A 16,119-nucleotide genomic window follows, 5' to 3' on the forward strand; every position below is an offset into this window, starting at 1 on the left:
GACCATTATAAATAGGGAAGCGGGTTGGTTACCACGACAGTAGAAGTGATTTGTTTCTGAAGATTCGGGGAAACAACGCGATGTAACAGCCTTTGAACGCGGGATGATTGTTGGCGCTCGGAGCCATGGAGCGAGTATCAGCAAAACAGCAGAATTCGTTAAATGTTCAAGAGCAGCTGTTGTTAAAGTGTTTAAAGACCAGACTGTCAGCCGAAAATCTGGGTCTGAACGTGGGAATTGTGGCCGTCAGCGACTAGTCAATGTTAGGGCAGAACGGGGGAGGGGCAAGACTCGTACAAGACAACAGAAGGGCAACAGTGCCGTGTCAGATTCCTCGCATCACCTTTCACCATCTCGTGGAGTCACGAGGCGGCCCAACCAAGTGCTGATGGGGTGGTCAAAATAATCTGGCCACTCAGTGTATATGTTACTTGTGGGTGGTGGTGGGGTTGCTTGTGTTTATGTGATTTTGGTATGTCTAATAAACTATAAGTTTATGAGCTTTGTTTGGTGTGGTCACATATTTGGTCCTCCTGTATAGACATCTGCATGCGGTATGGGGACACCCGTGCACGGTATCGTGATAGTGGTCTTCCTCTGGTGGTTGGGTGCAATAACACCATATGGCATTATGTTTACTTCCTTAACACCCATACATTGGATGATAGCAAGCACCTCTGTGGTTTACTGGGGTGATGGAGTTCGAAGTGGGGGAGCCAAGGTGTACTGTATATGTTAAATTCTGATCTCAATCCAGACACCCACAAGTGCAACAGTGCCGTGTCAGATTCCTCGCATCACCTTTCACCATCTCGTGGAGTTATCTCGTGGCCCAAAGAAGTACTGATGTGGTGGTCATAATAATCTGGCCACTCAGTGTATATTGTTGCATGGGTTTCCTCCCACACCCCAAAGACATGCTGATAGGTTAGTTGGATCCTGTCTAAATTGGTCCTAGTATGTGTGTATGTATGTATGTATGTATGTATGTATGTGAGATAGGGACCATATGTTGTAAGCTCCTTGAGGGCAGGGACTGGTGTAAATTAGCAGTATGTATGGTGCTGTGTAAATGTTGGTGCCAAATAAACATTTGTATGGGCAGCACAGTGGTGTAGTGGTTTTGCCTTGCAGCACTGGGGGTACCTGGTTTGAATCCTGGCCATTTCACTATCTACAAGGAGTTTGCAAGTTCTCCCTGTGCTTGTGTGGGTTTTCTCCAGGTACTCTGCTTTCCTCCCACACTCCAAAGACATGCTGGCTGGTCAATTGGCTTCTGTACACCTCTATAATAGATCCCTTATGGTAGATTGCCATTGTCTGGGTATTACTGCTGGTGGGGTGTTTATCAGGTGTCTGTGGAACAATATCTGGGAAGGAAGGGTAAGGTTGTGATTCTGCAGAACTCCATGGCAGTGTTGAATCCAGCTCATGATAATTATATCAAAGGTTTGTGGACTTTCCTCCAGGATGGTTGGGTTTCAGAGCATGACCAGAAGATCTGTAAGAGAGTACCCTCTTCCTTTTTACATCACCAACACGTTGGGGGATTCATCTGTCCGTTTTTTGTAGGACATCTGGGGTTCTATACCAATATTTCATAATCTTATTATTAGCTTCTTGTGCAACTTCTGAACTCTTATGAGTAGACCAACACACATCCTGCCATGTTTCCTCTGTTATTGTACAATTAAGTTACATAGCTACTGTACATAGTATTTGAGGTTGAATAAAGACACAAGTCCATCCAGTTCAACCTTTATGTGTAAGAGTGTGTGTAGTGTGTGCATGTGAGTCCCTTTGTGGTCTAGTATTTAAGAGTACCTGTACCCCTGTATGTTACGGTCTCTGAGGAAGATATCTAATTGATTTTTGAATGATTCTATACTCTCTGCTGATACCACTGCTTGTGGCAGAGAGTTCCAAAATGTAACCGCTCTAACTGAAAAAAAGCCCTACGCCATTTCTGGTTAAATCTCTTCTACACCAGTTTTAGGTGGTGGCCTCTAGTCCTTGGAGCGGGAGGAAGCAACTGCCGCGTGTCCGGCCACCGCCTCAAATGTGGGGATTCCCTTGATGCAAAAGATCGTAAGAGACCTAGTTGATTCAGTCACCTCCCTCCGGCAAGAAGTAGCAGCTCTGAGGAGCGGGTCCGAGCAACCTAGGGCGGTGACCAACCCACTCCGGAGGGATCCCGATACTGATCGCAGATGCTGGCAGTGTGGACGGTTAGGTCACATTGCAAGGAATTGTGCGAGACGGGAAGCCCAGAACATGCAACACCATCCTTTAAACTAGAGATTCCTGTGGCGGAGGGGCGACCCACGGGAAATGTTCATTCACGGTCCCAACGTGATCCTACAATGATTTCTGGTTGCCCAGTGGCGACGGTGATGCTCTACGGATGGTAGGCCAGATGTCTGGTGTACACTGGATCAGAAGTCACTACTATGGCCTATTCATTCTACCAGCAACATTTTGGGCCCACCCCAACTCTTGACCCCTCCTAGTTGAGGCTGAAAGCTGCTAATAACCTAACTATTCCAGTAGTAGGGGTCACTTGGATGTCCATGAAGGTCTATGAACAAACCCTCCCAAGGGTCGGGGTTGTGGTGACCCGGAATGCCTCCTTTCCTGAAATCCCAGTGGTGTTGGGCATGAACGCCTTGAAAGAACTGGACTTAACCCACCTTCTTCGGAAGGCTTCAACTCAGACCTCCGGGCAGTCAGAGCCACAGCTGCAGGATCTGATCAACGCCTGTCGGGCTATTCACACGTAGAGTCATAAGCATACAGATAAAGTTGGGGTCATCCGCTTCCCGGCCCATCATCGGGTCATTATACCCCCACGTCGTGAGCTGGTGTGCCCCCTTCCCGTGGTGGCTAGAAGACACGTAAGAGGGGCCACCGTGATGGTAGAGCCACAACGTAATCTGGAAACCAAAGGAGAATGGTTAGTAGCCAGGACTCGGTCGGTTGTCCAGCAGGGACAAGTGTTGGTACAACTGGTTAACTTGTGGTCCATCCCTTTCCAAGTGCCCACGGACGTAGCCATTGCAGATTTGTATACAGTACCCAAAAGCTGCATTACTGATCCTTACCCTGGAGTAGAGGATGCCTGTGCTTCTTTGCAAACAGCAATACCTGACTCAGAATATGCCCATCTTTCGCAATTGTTAGCCAAATTTGCACTTCCGGTGCAAGGGATGATCCCTGAGCAACGAAACAAGCTCCTGTAACTCGTTTGTAGACATATGATTGCATTCTCTCAAGGCCCGGAAGACTACGGCTGTACTAATGCTTTGGATCATTACATCCACACTGGTGACACAGCTCCTATTCGTGAAAGGTATCGTAATATACCCCCTGCTCTTTGTCAAGAGGTCAAAGACCTATTACGCAGTATGCTGCAAGGGGGGGGGGGTGATTCGAGAGAGTCGTAGTCCCTGGGCTGTGCCCATAGTTCTTGTGCGGAAAAAGGATGGCAACTTACGTTTTTGTGTGGACTATCGCAGATTGAATGCCTGTACTCATCGGGATGCATACCCCCTGCCCCGGGTCGAAGAATCCCCAAAGGGGGGGAATGGCGGCCCCTTTATTCCATTTTGGTATATTTATTTAGCTGTGCACACATGATTACCTATTAGCCTGAGTCTGCTGAGCCAAGCTCCCCGACACCTTTCTGCTGGATACTGGTGGCTGAAGTGCTATGTATTACATCAAAGAATATTACACAGCAAGGTGAGCCAGGGGAGAGAGAGCGAAGAGAGACAGCCAAGGGAGAGAGTAAAGCGAGACAGCCAGAAAAGAGAGAGGAGAGACAGCCAGGAATGAGAGAGCAAGGAGAGACAGCCAGGAGAGAGAGAGGAGAGACAGCCAGGAATGAGAGAGCGAGGAGAGACAGCCAGGAGAGAGAGAGGAGAGACAGCCAGGAGAGAGAGAGGAGAGGCAGCCAGGAGAAAGAGTGGAGAGACAGCCAGGAGAGAGAGAGGAGAGACAGCCAGGAAGGGAGGGCGAGCAAAGAGAGACAGCCAGGAAGGGAGGGCGAGCAAAGAGAGACAGCCAGGAAGGGAGGGCGAGCAAAGAGAGACAGCCAGGAAGGGAGGGCGAGCAAAGAGAGACAGCCAGGAAGGGAGGGCGAGCAAAGAGAGACAGCCAGGAAGGGAGGGCGAGCAAAGAGAGACAGCCAGGAGAGAGAGAGCGAGGGAGGTTTTTTTTTTCGTTGGTAGATCTCATGTAGCTCGTCATTTGAAAAGTAGATCTTAACACACAAAATTCTGGGCACCCCTGTGCTAGATCAACAGCTTGAAGAGGATGAGGTTATTCCCTCCGGGATCAACCTGCAAGAGCAATTGGCCTCAACAGCTCTGCAAAGTAATCAAGTTCCACCAAGAGGGCCAGAGATTCATATTCCACAAGAGTGGCGGCAACATCAGTGGAAAGACCCTGACATTGATCAGCTCATGAGGTATTGGGACAGGAATCGGAAACCAGATTCTAGGGAGCGGAGGGGGCTCTCGTCGACGTTGTGTCAGCTTCTAAAACAGTAATAATGGACTCTTGTACCGAAAGACCCGGATTCCAGGGGAGCCGCAAGCTATTCATTAACTGATTATCCCTCAATCCGAGGCCTTAGAGGTTTGTCAAGTCTTCCATCGTATTGGAGGACACTTCTGTGCCGAACGGACGGAGGCCTTCATTCGTAAGTACATCTTTGTCCGGAATTGTCTAAGTGGGTGCAGAAGGCATGTCGGGTGTCAGAGTTGTGCTATACACAAAGGGAAAACAGAGAAAACTACTCCCTCGGTGGTGAGCACAGGAGAACCCTTTGAATTACTAACCATGGACTTTCTGACAGTGGCTGACACCTCCTCAGGGTATCGCTATGCCTTGGTGTTTGTGGACCACTTTTCTAAGTTCGCCATCGTAGTACCCACCAAAGATCAGACTGCCGTCACCATAGCTAAACTATTCTGGACCCATGTGGTCCAACCCTACGGGTGCTCTAAGAGGATTCTGTCTGACCAGTGGCCGAACTTTGAGTCTAATGTGTTTTCTGAACTGTGCCGCCTTAGTGGTATTCGGAAGTCTCATACTACCCCTTCACAGGCCCCATTTCCTTGGGGATGGTAACGCTTTAATCGCACATTGTTGGGACTGATTCGCACATTAGAGCAAGATCACCGGGAACGTTGGCCACAGTATGTAGGGGATGTTGTTTGGGCTTACAATCAGACTGTACATAGAACCACGGGTTATACTCCCCATTTTTTGATGTTGTGGCCGTTTACCCGTGGATCTACTTTTGGAAACTCCAGAGCCTATCACGTCCAGGACCCCTGATGAGTGGGTCCAAGATCACTGGCACCGCCTGGATCAAGCCAAACAGATAGTGCTGGAGAAACATCAGGACTTAGCAGAGCAGAGTGCAGTTCAATTGTTGCCACTTACACCTGGAGACAGAGTCTTGGTGAGAAATCCCAAACACCTGAGGGGCAGCAAGCTGGAGCCCAAGTGGGAACCCCCGTCCATATCGGGTCAAGCAGCAACCTTCCTGGGCGGCCTGTGTATGATCTGGTTTCAGAGGAGCCACATGGGTCTCACAAAAGGCTGCACCGTAATCTTCTTCGTCCCTGTGTGTTCAGTGCCGATTTGCTAATGGGCAATCCCGTTCCTGTCTTCCCTCCATCTGCTAGACGGGACGACAGCCAGGAGATCCTCAACAGTGATTCGGCAGCCTGGTGCCTACCCCCTCTGCCGGCGGTAGAGAACTTATCCCCAGCTGAAGGAGCTACAGAGAACCCAGCTGCTGCTACTGAATGGGACTTATCTGCAAGTTTCTCCCACTCCTGATGAGGATGAGCCTCTTATGGATGAAGTAGCACCTACCGATCCTGTTGTGGAGGAGGAACAGTGCCTTGTTGCCTCTGATGGAGATGGACATTTGAAAGACCCGGAGCCTCGCTTACCCAAGCGTACTACCAGGGGACTCAAACCTGTCAAGTATTCTGATTACGTGACTTGAACTGTTATGTGTTGCTTGTTTTCTGTTTGTTATATTATTGCACTGTGTCAATTACTTTTCCCTAGGTGAATGCAAGGGATTGCACCAGGGGCGGATCCAGAGTCTATTCTCGGGAGGGGCACTGCCATTAAACGGCCAGTACGCCCCCCTACGCTCACCCGCCCTGCACGTCTACGAGTACGCTCACCCGCACCGATGTGCAGGACGGGTTACCGTAGGGCGGCTTACGGCCATGTAGTCCTATAGAGAAGAACAGGGGCTGTGTACTAATCACACGCAGCACCTGTCCTTCCCGGGAGCTGCCCGATACAGCCGTGTACGCAGCACGGAGCTGTATGTGCCGGCCGATTCCAGTGTGAATGAGCCCTTAAAAAAACTGGTCACCTTACCCTGGTGGTCAGTGGGGGCTCCCAGGGCCTGGTTGGTAGTGGAGGCTCACCTGTGGCCGCACCAGCCAGTTTGCCTGCAGCAGATGCCTGAGGGCCCGTCACCAAACCCCCCCCCCCACTAAATGAAGCCCCTGGCCGCAGGTGCTGTGGCCCACTCCGCCGTCTCTCTGCCACCTGCACCGCTACAGATGCGGCTCTCCAAATGCGCAGCCGCTCGCATACGGAGGCGATCCGGGCTGGCTGGATCAGGCAGATGCGGCCCTTTAATCAGGCATGTTAGAGGGCTGCCCTTGTGGAGCCAGCGGCTGTGCGATTAGAAAGCCACATCTTTAGCGGCAGAGAGACGGAGGAGGGAGCTACTGCACCTGCGGCCGGGAGGTTCATTTAGCGGGGACGGGGTGACGGGTCCCCTGATGGTCAGTCCGCCCCTGGCTGGTGGCATTCAGCATTGCTGTATAATCATTATACAGCAAATCCTTGGCGACCAGTGGAGGGGAGCGGTCACAGGAGAGAGTTCCTGCAGAGACGTGTATCGGCTCCGCCTCCGCCTGGCTATCAGTCATTGCCAATGACAGGCAGCTGTCAATGACCTGTTTCATTCAGAAGATCCCCGCACAGCCGCCGGTACATACAGCTGTCAAGTCACAGGAGCGGCACTAATCTCAGGGGGTGCAATTGACCCGTTGCCCCCCCCTGATCCGCCACCGGATTGCACTTCTTAACTGGGGGGGAAATGTAGACAGTGTCAGTGCAGGACAGCCTAGCTGGCTGTAAGATGAAGTGGGTTAGCAATTGTATATACTCACTTTTCAGCGAATTGCAATGTTTATGTAGAAATATGTTCAGAACTATTTGGCCTCTATAGTTGTCTCCAGCGCCATTTTGGAGAAGTCTGGTGTCCTGCTAGGACACGAAAATTTCGGGAGATTTGGTCGGCCATTTTGGGTTGGTTTTTATAGATAAGGAAAGCCCATCCACGTTTTGGGCAGAACACGTGTGAACGTAGACAGGGACAGATACCCAGCCTCTGAGGGAAAGTTAGGAGTATTCAGGGATAGTGTTCCAGCCTGTTAGGGATAGATCAGGGTTCCTCCGGAGTCCTGCATCGGGAATCCAAGTCGGCTGAAAGACTCTCAGTTGCCTGAGGCCGAATCGGTATCGCCGCTGTGAGTGCAGGAAAAGTGTATCAGACTCGTATATCCCTTCGCTGAACGAATACCGCTGTTGCCGGGTAACGTGTTGTAATTACCAGCCTCTGCAGATACGCATTGTCTGCTCGGGGTCCATACTTGTGCCAGTAAGTGGGAAGTGTCTACAGTGCTACTTCATCAAATCACCGTTGATAACGAATGTGACTGTATAGGGTATCTGTGATATATATGCCTGAAGGAAAACCGATTGCACTACTGTTGTACATATCCTTCTTTGTTACCGCCTCTTCGGCAATAAACATTACCTTGGTTATAAGACTAATACACGTGATTCCCTCTGTGAAGCCGCCACACCCTAACATGCTCTGGTGGGGCAGTGCTGCCAGATGGATTAGGACATTTGTTACCTTCATTCCTCTGCTTTTGCCTCTTGACAAATCCTCCCTTGATGCTGTTCTGTCTCTTCCTCAGGAATTTCCTTCTCTCTAATTGGTGGCACCCACAGATGGTCTGCCACCTTATCATTCCCCCCTCTCCTCATCACCAGTAGTTCCAACTGCTGGAACATCACTGCCTCTTGCTGCTTCCTGCTTGATGTCTCCTCCCTCCATGGTCCTAGTGGTATCTAGCTTATCATCAATATCTGGAAGGAGGGGGGCGTGGCCTGGCTATGGCGGAGTGAAGAAGCACATTGCCTGAGCTCTGCTACCACTTGATACTTTTCAGCTGATCACGGCATCCCAAACCCTCTTTTTTGATGTCGCAGAAGACCAAACTACGCTCTAACGAAGACAAGCGCCCTCAGACATCCCTACAGCGCTTCCTCTCCACGCCAGCCTCCTCCACCCGCAGTTCTATTAAAGGCCCGATGGCCCCCGGGATACTAGACACGGCCCTGAGGCCTACTTCACCTCCCAAGCCTCGGGAGACCTCGGCCTCGCCGGAAGCTACGGAACCCGGAGACCATTTGCCCCAGCTGAGATCCACTCCGCCTCGATGCTCTAGCCCCATAGCAGAACCTCGTCTACCACTCTGGCCTGGAATCGGGCTCGGCCTCCTATGCCCGCCGCCTAACGGAACTCCTACTTGCGCATGACGACCTCGAAAATAGTTCCCAACACAACAACGTCAAGCTCCAGGGGCTCCCGGAGGCCACGACCCCGAATGGCTTACGCCTCACGGTGACAGCCATCCTCAACACGATCCCGTTGGAGATAGATCGCGTGCACCGCGTGGGGAGTCCCAGGATGGACGGGGATGAGAGGCCCAGAGACGTCCTATGCCGCGTCCACTTTTTCGCGGAAAAGGAAACCATTATGCGCCGGGCCTGGCAGAAAGGCCAGCTTGCCTTTGACGGCGCAGAAATTTCCATCCTGCCGGATCTGTCCCGCCGTACCCTCCACATGCGAAGGATCCTCCAGCCGCTTTTCGCGGTGATCCGCAGAGCCGGAGCCCTATACACCTGGAGCTACACGTTTTGCCTCAATGTCCACAGGAACAACCGGACCTTCAACCTTCGCCATTCACTCCAATTGGCAGACATGTTCTCCTTCCTGGATGCCGTTCCTGTGGATGTGCCCGACTGGCTGTCCCCCAATCTGGACTCCGAACCTCGACTCATGCCTCAACGAAGACGGCGCCGAAGTTCCTCCCGAAGCAGACCTAGACCATCCCGCGCCGACTGCCAACAAGCCTTGAAACAACGGTTGCCGACAGGTATGGGAGCACTCCGCTTATCCCCCCTCCATGGTGGACTTCCACAACGGGCCCAGCCGGGTAACGGCACGCTCCCCTTGGCTGACCCCACACCCTTAGCCGTAACTACCGGGACTGCCTGCCGTGCCAGCGCTCCCAATTGCTACGACAATTTTCCCCTTGCACGTTCTGCCCTGCCGAGATACCGCATTTGCCTTATCCACCTGCCCCACTACACTCGAGTACCGGTCGCCCTTGGGCCCTGCTCCACCCCCCCTTCCAATCCCTGTCTCCCGTGATCTGGAACCTGCGGCCAACTCTTCTTTGACCCCCGCCACATTGGACTCCACGCAGATCTCCGTTGTGAAGGGAAACACGGCTAGACGACTGGAGTTCTCCCCATGCCAGCAGATCCTCAGGAAAGGCTACACCATGTCCAACGCAGGGTTGACTCGGTTCCTGTCTTTACTCCCTCCCGTCCAGGTTATCTACTCGGGACCTCCTGTGCCATCACAGTATTGTATGTTTTATGCCATTCCCCCTCGGTTATGTGAAGACTGGACCCCTGCCATAGCATTGTCCTGTTGAAATGTTGGGGTATGGGGGACTCTCAGCTAGTACCTTAACCCGTCCCACCGAGCCCGGGCCCTATGGGGAACACTGCTTTCTATGCCATACTTAACCACCTACCTGGTTTTGGAGTGTGGAAATACCCAAAGAAGGAAAGGACCCCGCCCTATGCCCAAGCTACAGACCCATATCCCTGCTCAATGTGGACGCTAAATTATTCGCCAAGATCCTCTATTTTCGCTTATCCCCCCTACTAGGGGGATTCACCTGGATCAGGTGGGGTTTGTGCCAGCGAGGGAGGCTAGGGACAATACCACCCGAGCCTTGGGGGTCATCCACTCTGCCCTGTCGTCTGCCTCCCCCTGCGTCCTACTATCCACCGACGCGGAGAAGGCATTCGACAGGGTCGACTGGGGCTTCCTCTCAGCCACACTGAAGGCAGTGGGCCTGGGTACCCACATGCTGACCTGGATACATGCCCTTTACTCCTGCCCCTCCGCCAGGGCCCGAGTGAACGGAGTGCTATCCCCCCCATTTTCCATAGCCAATGGTACCCGCCAAGGATGCCCTCTCTCCCCCCTTCTCTTCGTCCTTTCCTTAGAACCCTTCCTCCGTACTGTCCGCTTTAACCCAAACATACAAGGTGTACGCATAGGGCCCGTCTAGCACAAGGTGGCAGCTTTTGCGGACGACCTTTTGTTCTTTCTCACCTCACCTGACATCTCTCTCCCGGTGCTCTTGGCAGAAATTGACCGATATGGCACGCTCTCAAACTTTCTCGTTAACTCCCACACATTCATAGCCATGCATCTCTCCCTCGCTGGTCCCCGCCTCCGGAGGGTACTCGACAATTTTCCCTTCAAGTGGTCTCCCTCATCTCTGAAGTATCTAGGCATTCTGCTCCCCAAAAACCCCTCTCAAGCCTACTACCTCAACTTCCCCCCCTGCTATCAGCCATCAGCTCTGACCTTAAGCAATGGGCCACTGGGACCTTTTCATGGATGGGACGCTGCAACATTTTGAAGCAGTCCATCCTCCCAAGACTCCTGTACCCTCTTCAAGCTTTGCCCATTAAGCTACCCTCTGCCTTCTTTAGGTCTCTCAGGTCTTTATTCACTAGCTTTGTTTGGGCGGGCAAACCTTCCAGACTTAAATACAACCTTCTACGCCTGCCTAAGGACTCTGGAGGGATGGCTCTACCGGATGTACATCTTTACTACATCGCTGTCCACCTGACACGAGTACTGGATTGGTGCCGACATTTACCTTCAAAGCTTTGGACCGGCCTGGAGCAATCCTTCTCTCCGGTACCATTATCAGGCCTACCCTGGTGCTCACCCCCCTTCCCCCCGACCATCTGCTCCCACCCCACCATCATGCCTACGCCTTCTCTCAATACTCCCTGTCTCCTGCACCATCCCCTTTGATTCCGGTCTTAGGAAATCTGGCCTTCCCCCCGGGGATAAAAGACAAATATCTCCTCCGGCTCGGAGCCGCTAACAGACCCAGAGCCCTACATTTTCTACGCGGCACCTCGTGCCCCGCATCATTTACCTCGGCCTCCGACCCCAACTCTCCACCCCTGGATCCGTGGCGTAACATGCAACTTCTCCATTTCTTAAAATCCCTTCCCTCCCCTGCTCGACTCTCCAGACCAATGTCCCCTTATGAGTTGGAATGTACCCGAGAAGGCCCATCACGCCACGCCCTGTCCTTCTGCTACAAATTACTGCTCGCCAACTGCACCCCCGACGGTCTGTGGTTCCTCACAAGGTGGGAGGAGGATCTGGGGATCCAGTTCACTCCGGGAGAGCGCACAAAACTACTAGCGCTGTCTTACCAATTGTCCATCAGCAATAGGTACCAGGAGACGGGATACAAATTGGTAACCAGGTGGTACAGGACACCTCATTCGCTACATTCCATGTATCCCCAGACCCCGGATGTTTGTTGGCGCTGTGGTGACACCCCAGCGGACATTCTCCACATTTTCTGGTCATGCCCATCACTCAAAGCTTTCTGGGACCAAGTGTGTATCACTACCCAAAAGTTCACTGATCTCCCAGTGCCTCGAGACGCGGCCTTCTTCCTCCTGCATCATAATGACGTCCCGACCAAGACTTACAAACGATCCGTCGTGCGTCATCTGGTTAACGCTGCCCGAGCGTGTATCCCAGCACGATGGAAAGCCAAAGACCCGCCCACCGTATCGCAATGGCTTGACAGGATCCATGATCTATACCTCATGGAAGACCTTACCAGCTCACTTCACAATACCTCCGACAAATTCGGCAGGACCTGGTTCTACTGGACTGAGTTCCCCCACTCTCCGGCATATGAAGCCTTACGCCAAGGACCTGAGACATAACTCGTCTGCCCGAACCCTCTTCTGGTCCCACCCCCCTCCCCATCCATCTACCCTACCATGTGCAACCCCTCCCATTGTACCCCCTCTAGACTTTCTTCATACATTCTCTATCTCACCCCCCTATTTACCTCTCCTCCTTACCCCTAGCTAAACCCCGTTGCGGGCCCCTGCTTTGGTGTCGTGACCCCGCCCCCATAGAAGGGCTCGGGCCCCACGTTCCTATACGGGTAACTGCTTAGGACCCCCACCTACTACGGAGACCGACTGTAGTTGTCTCACATATCCACACCCAATGGCAATATCTGGGTTAGGTTCTCGACACATGCTTTAACCCTTGCTGCATAGTTGTTTCTGTCCACTGCTATCTCCCCCATCTGTCCATACTTGATGTATAGATTGACTTGTTGTCAGCGTGTATGTAATGCATATTTGGACATCCCTGTTTTGTAAACGAAAAATACCTCTTTAAATAAAGAATTTATAAAAAAAATATCTGGAAGGAGGGAGACTTGCACATGACCGATATCATCCTCCTGCAGCAATACAGTGGTCGTGTGATGAAAAAATTCCACTCACCCCTCATTGCCAATTTGTGGGGTTATAGCAGGATTGGCAGAAGAGTAGGAGAAGGAAAAAAAGGGTGTTCTACTTCCTTTGTGTGTTTTGGCTGTATAGCATGGCCACAGTCAGATGTGCCGTGCCTCTAGATGACATGGCCAACCACCACTTTGTCCTGCAGAACCTGTTCATCCCTACTACTTCCACATGCAGAACCTCTGCCTCTCCCTTTAGGCCTACCTGACATTTCAATAAAGGGGATTGCCTAAATCTATTGGCAGTTATGGCAATAGGGGAAATAAGCATGTGGGTCTTTGATGCACAACACTTTACTGCACAGGAATTCAGTGTTGTGCTGCAAACAAAGGCCATATTAGCCAGCAACAGGTGTAATCTGTGGGCCCCTGGAAATGTAACGCCTTAGCAAAAGAACAAAAAAATAAAATATACAGTATTCTCTCCCGGGTGTCCAGGAGCCACAATCTAATAGCGGGAGACTCCCCGAACATCCGGGAGAGTTGAGATGTATGCTTTTGTGAATAACCCCCTATGTGTCCAAACAAATGTCACCACTCATGCTCATAGCTGTGCCCAGGGTCTGAATACCTGAGTGCCAGCTGAGAAGAGCCCGACCACGCTCTGCAGAGCCATAAAGAGAAGCCAGCCACACTCCAATGACAATGAGGTCTTTGCATACAGCTTTATTAAGGACAAACATTGCACACTGAAGCCTTGCTTGAGACTGCCCCTTTCTGAAGCATTTCATCCCTCCAGGGGTACTTCCTGATACACGCCGATAGTTGCCATCCTGCCCATGTTACTGTATAAAAACCATACTTAAGGGCCACATTACTAGGGCTTGGAGTACTGTAACTGCTTGTCACTAGAGAGCTTTGAGCTGGAAGCAACAGAGGACAATACTATCTGATCCGTATGCCATAGACAGGATATAGGCTTACCAAAAGACAAATACAGGAGATGGGACTCTAATTATAAAAAACAACTAAAATTGATAGCATCATTTATGCCTGGTTCTTTTAAAATGTATATATACACTGAGTGGCCAGATTATTATGACCCCCCCATCAGTACTTCGTTGGGCCGCCTCGTGAATTTATGTTTTCTTCAAAGTAAAAAACTGCAGTATCTTCACCTTTATTGCTTTCATCTTTATTCCATAAAGGAGTGGATTTACAAATGGTGGCACCACCAGGCTCTGTATTGACATTGCTACTCTAAGCCCATAGGGTACTTGGGTCGGCCCCAGGCGATAGAGTAAAACCTCAAAGAGACAGTCAATAACAAAAATGGCAAGACTTATCAGTTGGAGGGAGCAGGCCTGCAGTGCTTTGGATTGATTGTCCTTTGACTTTGTACAAACCTTCAAAATTTGAACGTAAGATAAAGCAACCAGCAACGGCATCACCCCTAATATGGTTACAATAAAAAACAGACCGTAGACATTGTTCAGTGTTGTATCGATGCAGGAGAGTCGTACCAATGACCAGTTATCGCAGATGATTTTCAGGATGACATTGTCACAAAGAGGAAGTCGCATTGTCAGTATAATATGCACAAGGATTATGATAAAAGAGTAAAGCAACACACCAATAATGATCTTGAATGCCTTAGTTAGGGTCATAATGGTGGCGTACCTCAACGGATTGCATATACACACATAGCGGTCATAGGCCATGGCCGTTAGTATGCTCATCTCACATGACACATAGGAATAGATACAGAAAATTTGCATGATACAGGCTGCATAGGAAATGATTTGAGTCTTATGAAACAGGTTTACAATCAAGCTGGGGAAAAGGGAGGTGCTTCCATAAAGACCATTGGTACAGAGGGCAGATATAAAAACATACATGGGCTGGTGCAAACTCTGGTTTAAATATACTGTGGATACTACTGTGAAGTTAGATAAAATGATCATCAGAAAGCCAACCAGTGATATCACCCCGTAGACATAATTAATATCAGAAATTGTGCCGAACGTCAGGCGAAACACCAGTGGAGGAGAGTGCGTCGAATTCTGCATTTGTATTCCAGCCAGGTCCTACAATAGGTCAGTAAAAACAATAAAATATAATTAGGAACTGCAAAAATATACAATTATACAGTAAACTCTCAGTTATCCGGTATTCAATTAACCAGAGCTCTCATCTAACCAGAAAAAAAATCCCCCGTGTAGTCACTGTTTTACTGATCTGCGGCATGTATTATCCTAGAAACGATTGTGTGTCTATTTGTCCTAATTTCCTTTGATTACTACATTTCAATATACAGAGTTTATGATATGGTACAGTATGGGGTATGAGGATATAGTATGGGGTATAGTATGGGGTATGAGGATATAGTATGGGGTATAGTATGGGGTATGAGGATATAGTATGGGGTATAGTATGGGGTATGAGGATATAGTATGGCATATAGTATGGGGTATGGGGACATAGTATGGGGATATAGTATGGGGTATAGTATGTTGTATGGACGATATAGTATGGGGGTATAGTATGGGGTATAGTATGGGGATATAGTATGGGGGTATAGTATGGGGTATAGTATGGGGTATGGGGATATGGTATGGGGGTATAGTATGGGGTATAGTACGGGGTATGGGGATATAGTATGGGGGTATAGTATGGGGTATGGGGATATAGTATGGGGGTAGAGTATGGGGTATAGAATGGGGTATAGGGATATAGTATGGAGGTATAGTATGGGGTATGAGGATATAGTATGGGGATATAGTATGGGGATATAGTATGGGGGTATAGTATGGGGTATAGTATGTGGATATAGTATGGGGTATAGTATGAGGTATGGGGATATAGTATAGAGATATAGTATGGGGGTATAGTATGGGGTATAGTATGGGGGTATAGTATGGGATATGGGGATATAGTATATGGGTATAGTATGAGGTATGGGGGTATAGTATGGGGTATAGTATGGAGGTAGTATGGGGTATAGTATGGGGGTATAGTGTTAGGATATAGTATGGTGAATGGGGATATAGTATGAGGATATAGTATGGAGGTATAGTATGTGGTATGGGGGTATAGTATGGGGGTATAGTGTTAGGATATAGTATGGGGTATGGGGATATAGTATGAGGATATAGTATGGAGGTATAGTGTTAGGATATAGTATGGGGGTATAGTATGGGGGTATAGTGTTAGGATATAGTATGGGGTATGTGGATATAGTATGTGGGTACAGTATGGAGGTATAGTATGGGATATAGGGGTATAGTATGGGGTATAGTATGGGGTATGGGGGTATAGTATGGGGTATGGGGATATAGTATGGTGGTATAGTATGGGGTATGGGGGTATAGTATGGGGTATAGTATGG

The 16,119-nt window shown here is 50.0% G+C and overlaps 1 protein-coding gene across 1 annotated transcript in view; it reads right to left on the reverse strand.

Annotated features, from left to right (window-relative positions):
* Positions 1-13,870: 13,870 nt before the first annotated feature.
* The window catches only part of LOC108799075 (olfactory receptor 51L1-like), a 3,878-nt gene continuing 1,629 nt past the window's right edge, over positions 13,871-16,119 (reverse strand). Inside the window, exon 2 of the mRNA XM_018570893.1 lies at positions 13,871-14,818. Within this exon, the coding sequence (XP_018426395.1) occupies positions 13,871-14,818 (948 nt within the window). The remainder of the gene's footprint in view (positions 14,819-16,119) is intronic.

Source organism: Nanorana parkeri, unplaced genomic scaffold (assembly GCF_000935625.1).
Source record: "Nanorana parkeri isolate BGI_ZX_2015 unplaced genomic scaffold, ASM93562v1 scaffold1622, whole genome shotgun sequence".
Taxonomy (NCBI): Eukaryota; Metazoa; Chordata; class Amphibia; order Anura; family Dicroglossidae; genus Nanorana; species Nanorana parkeri.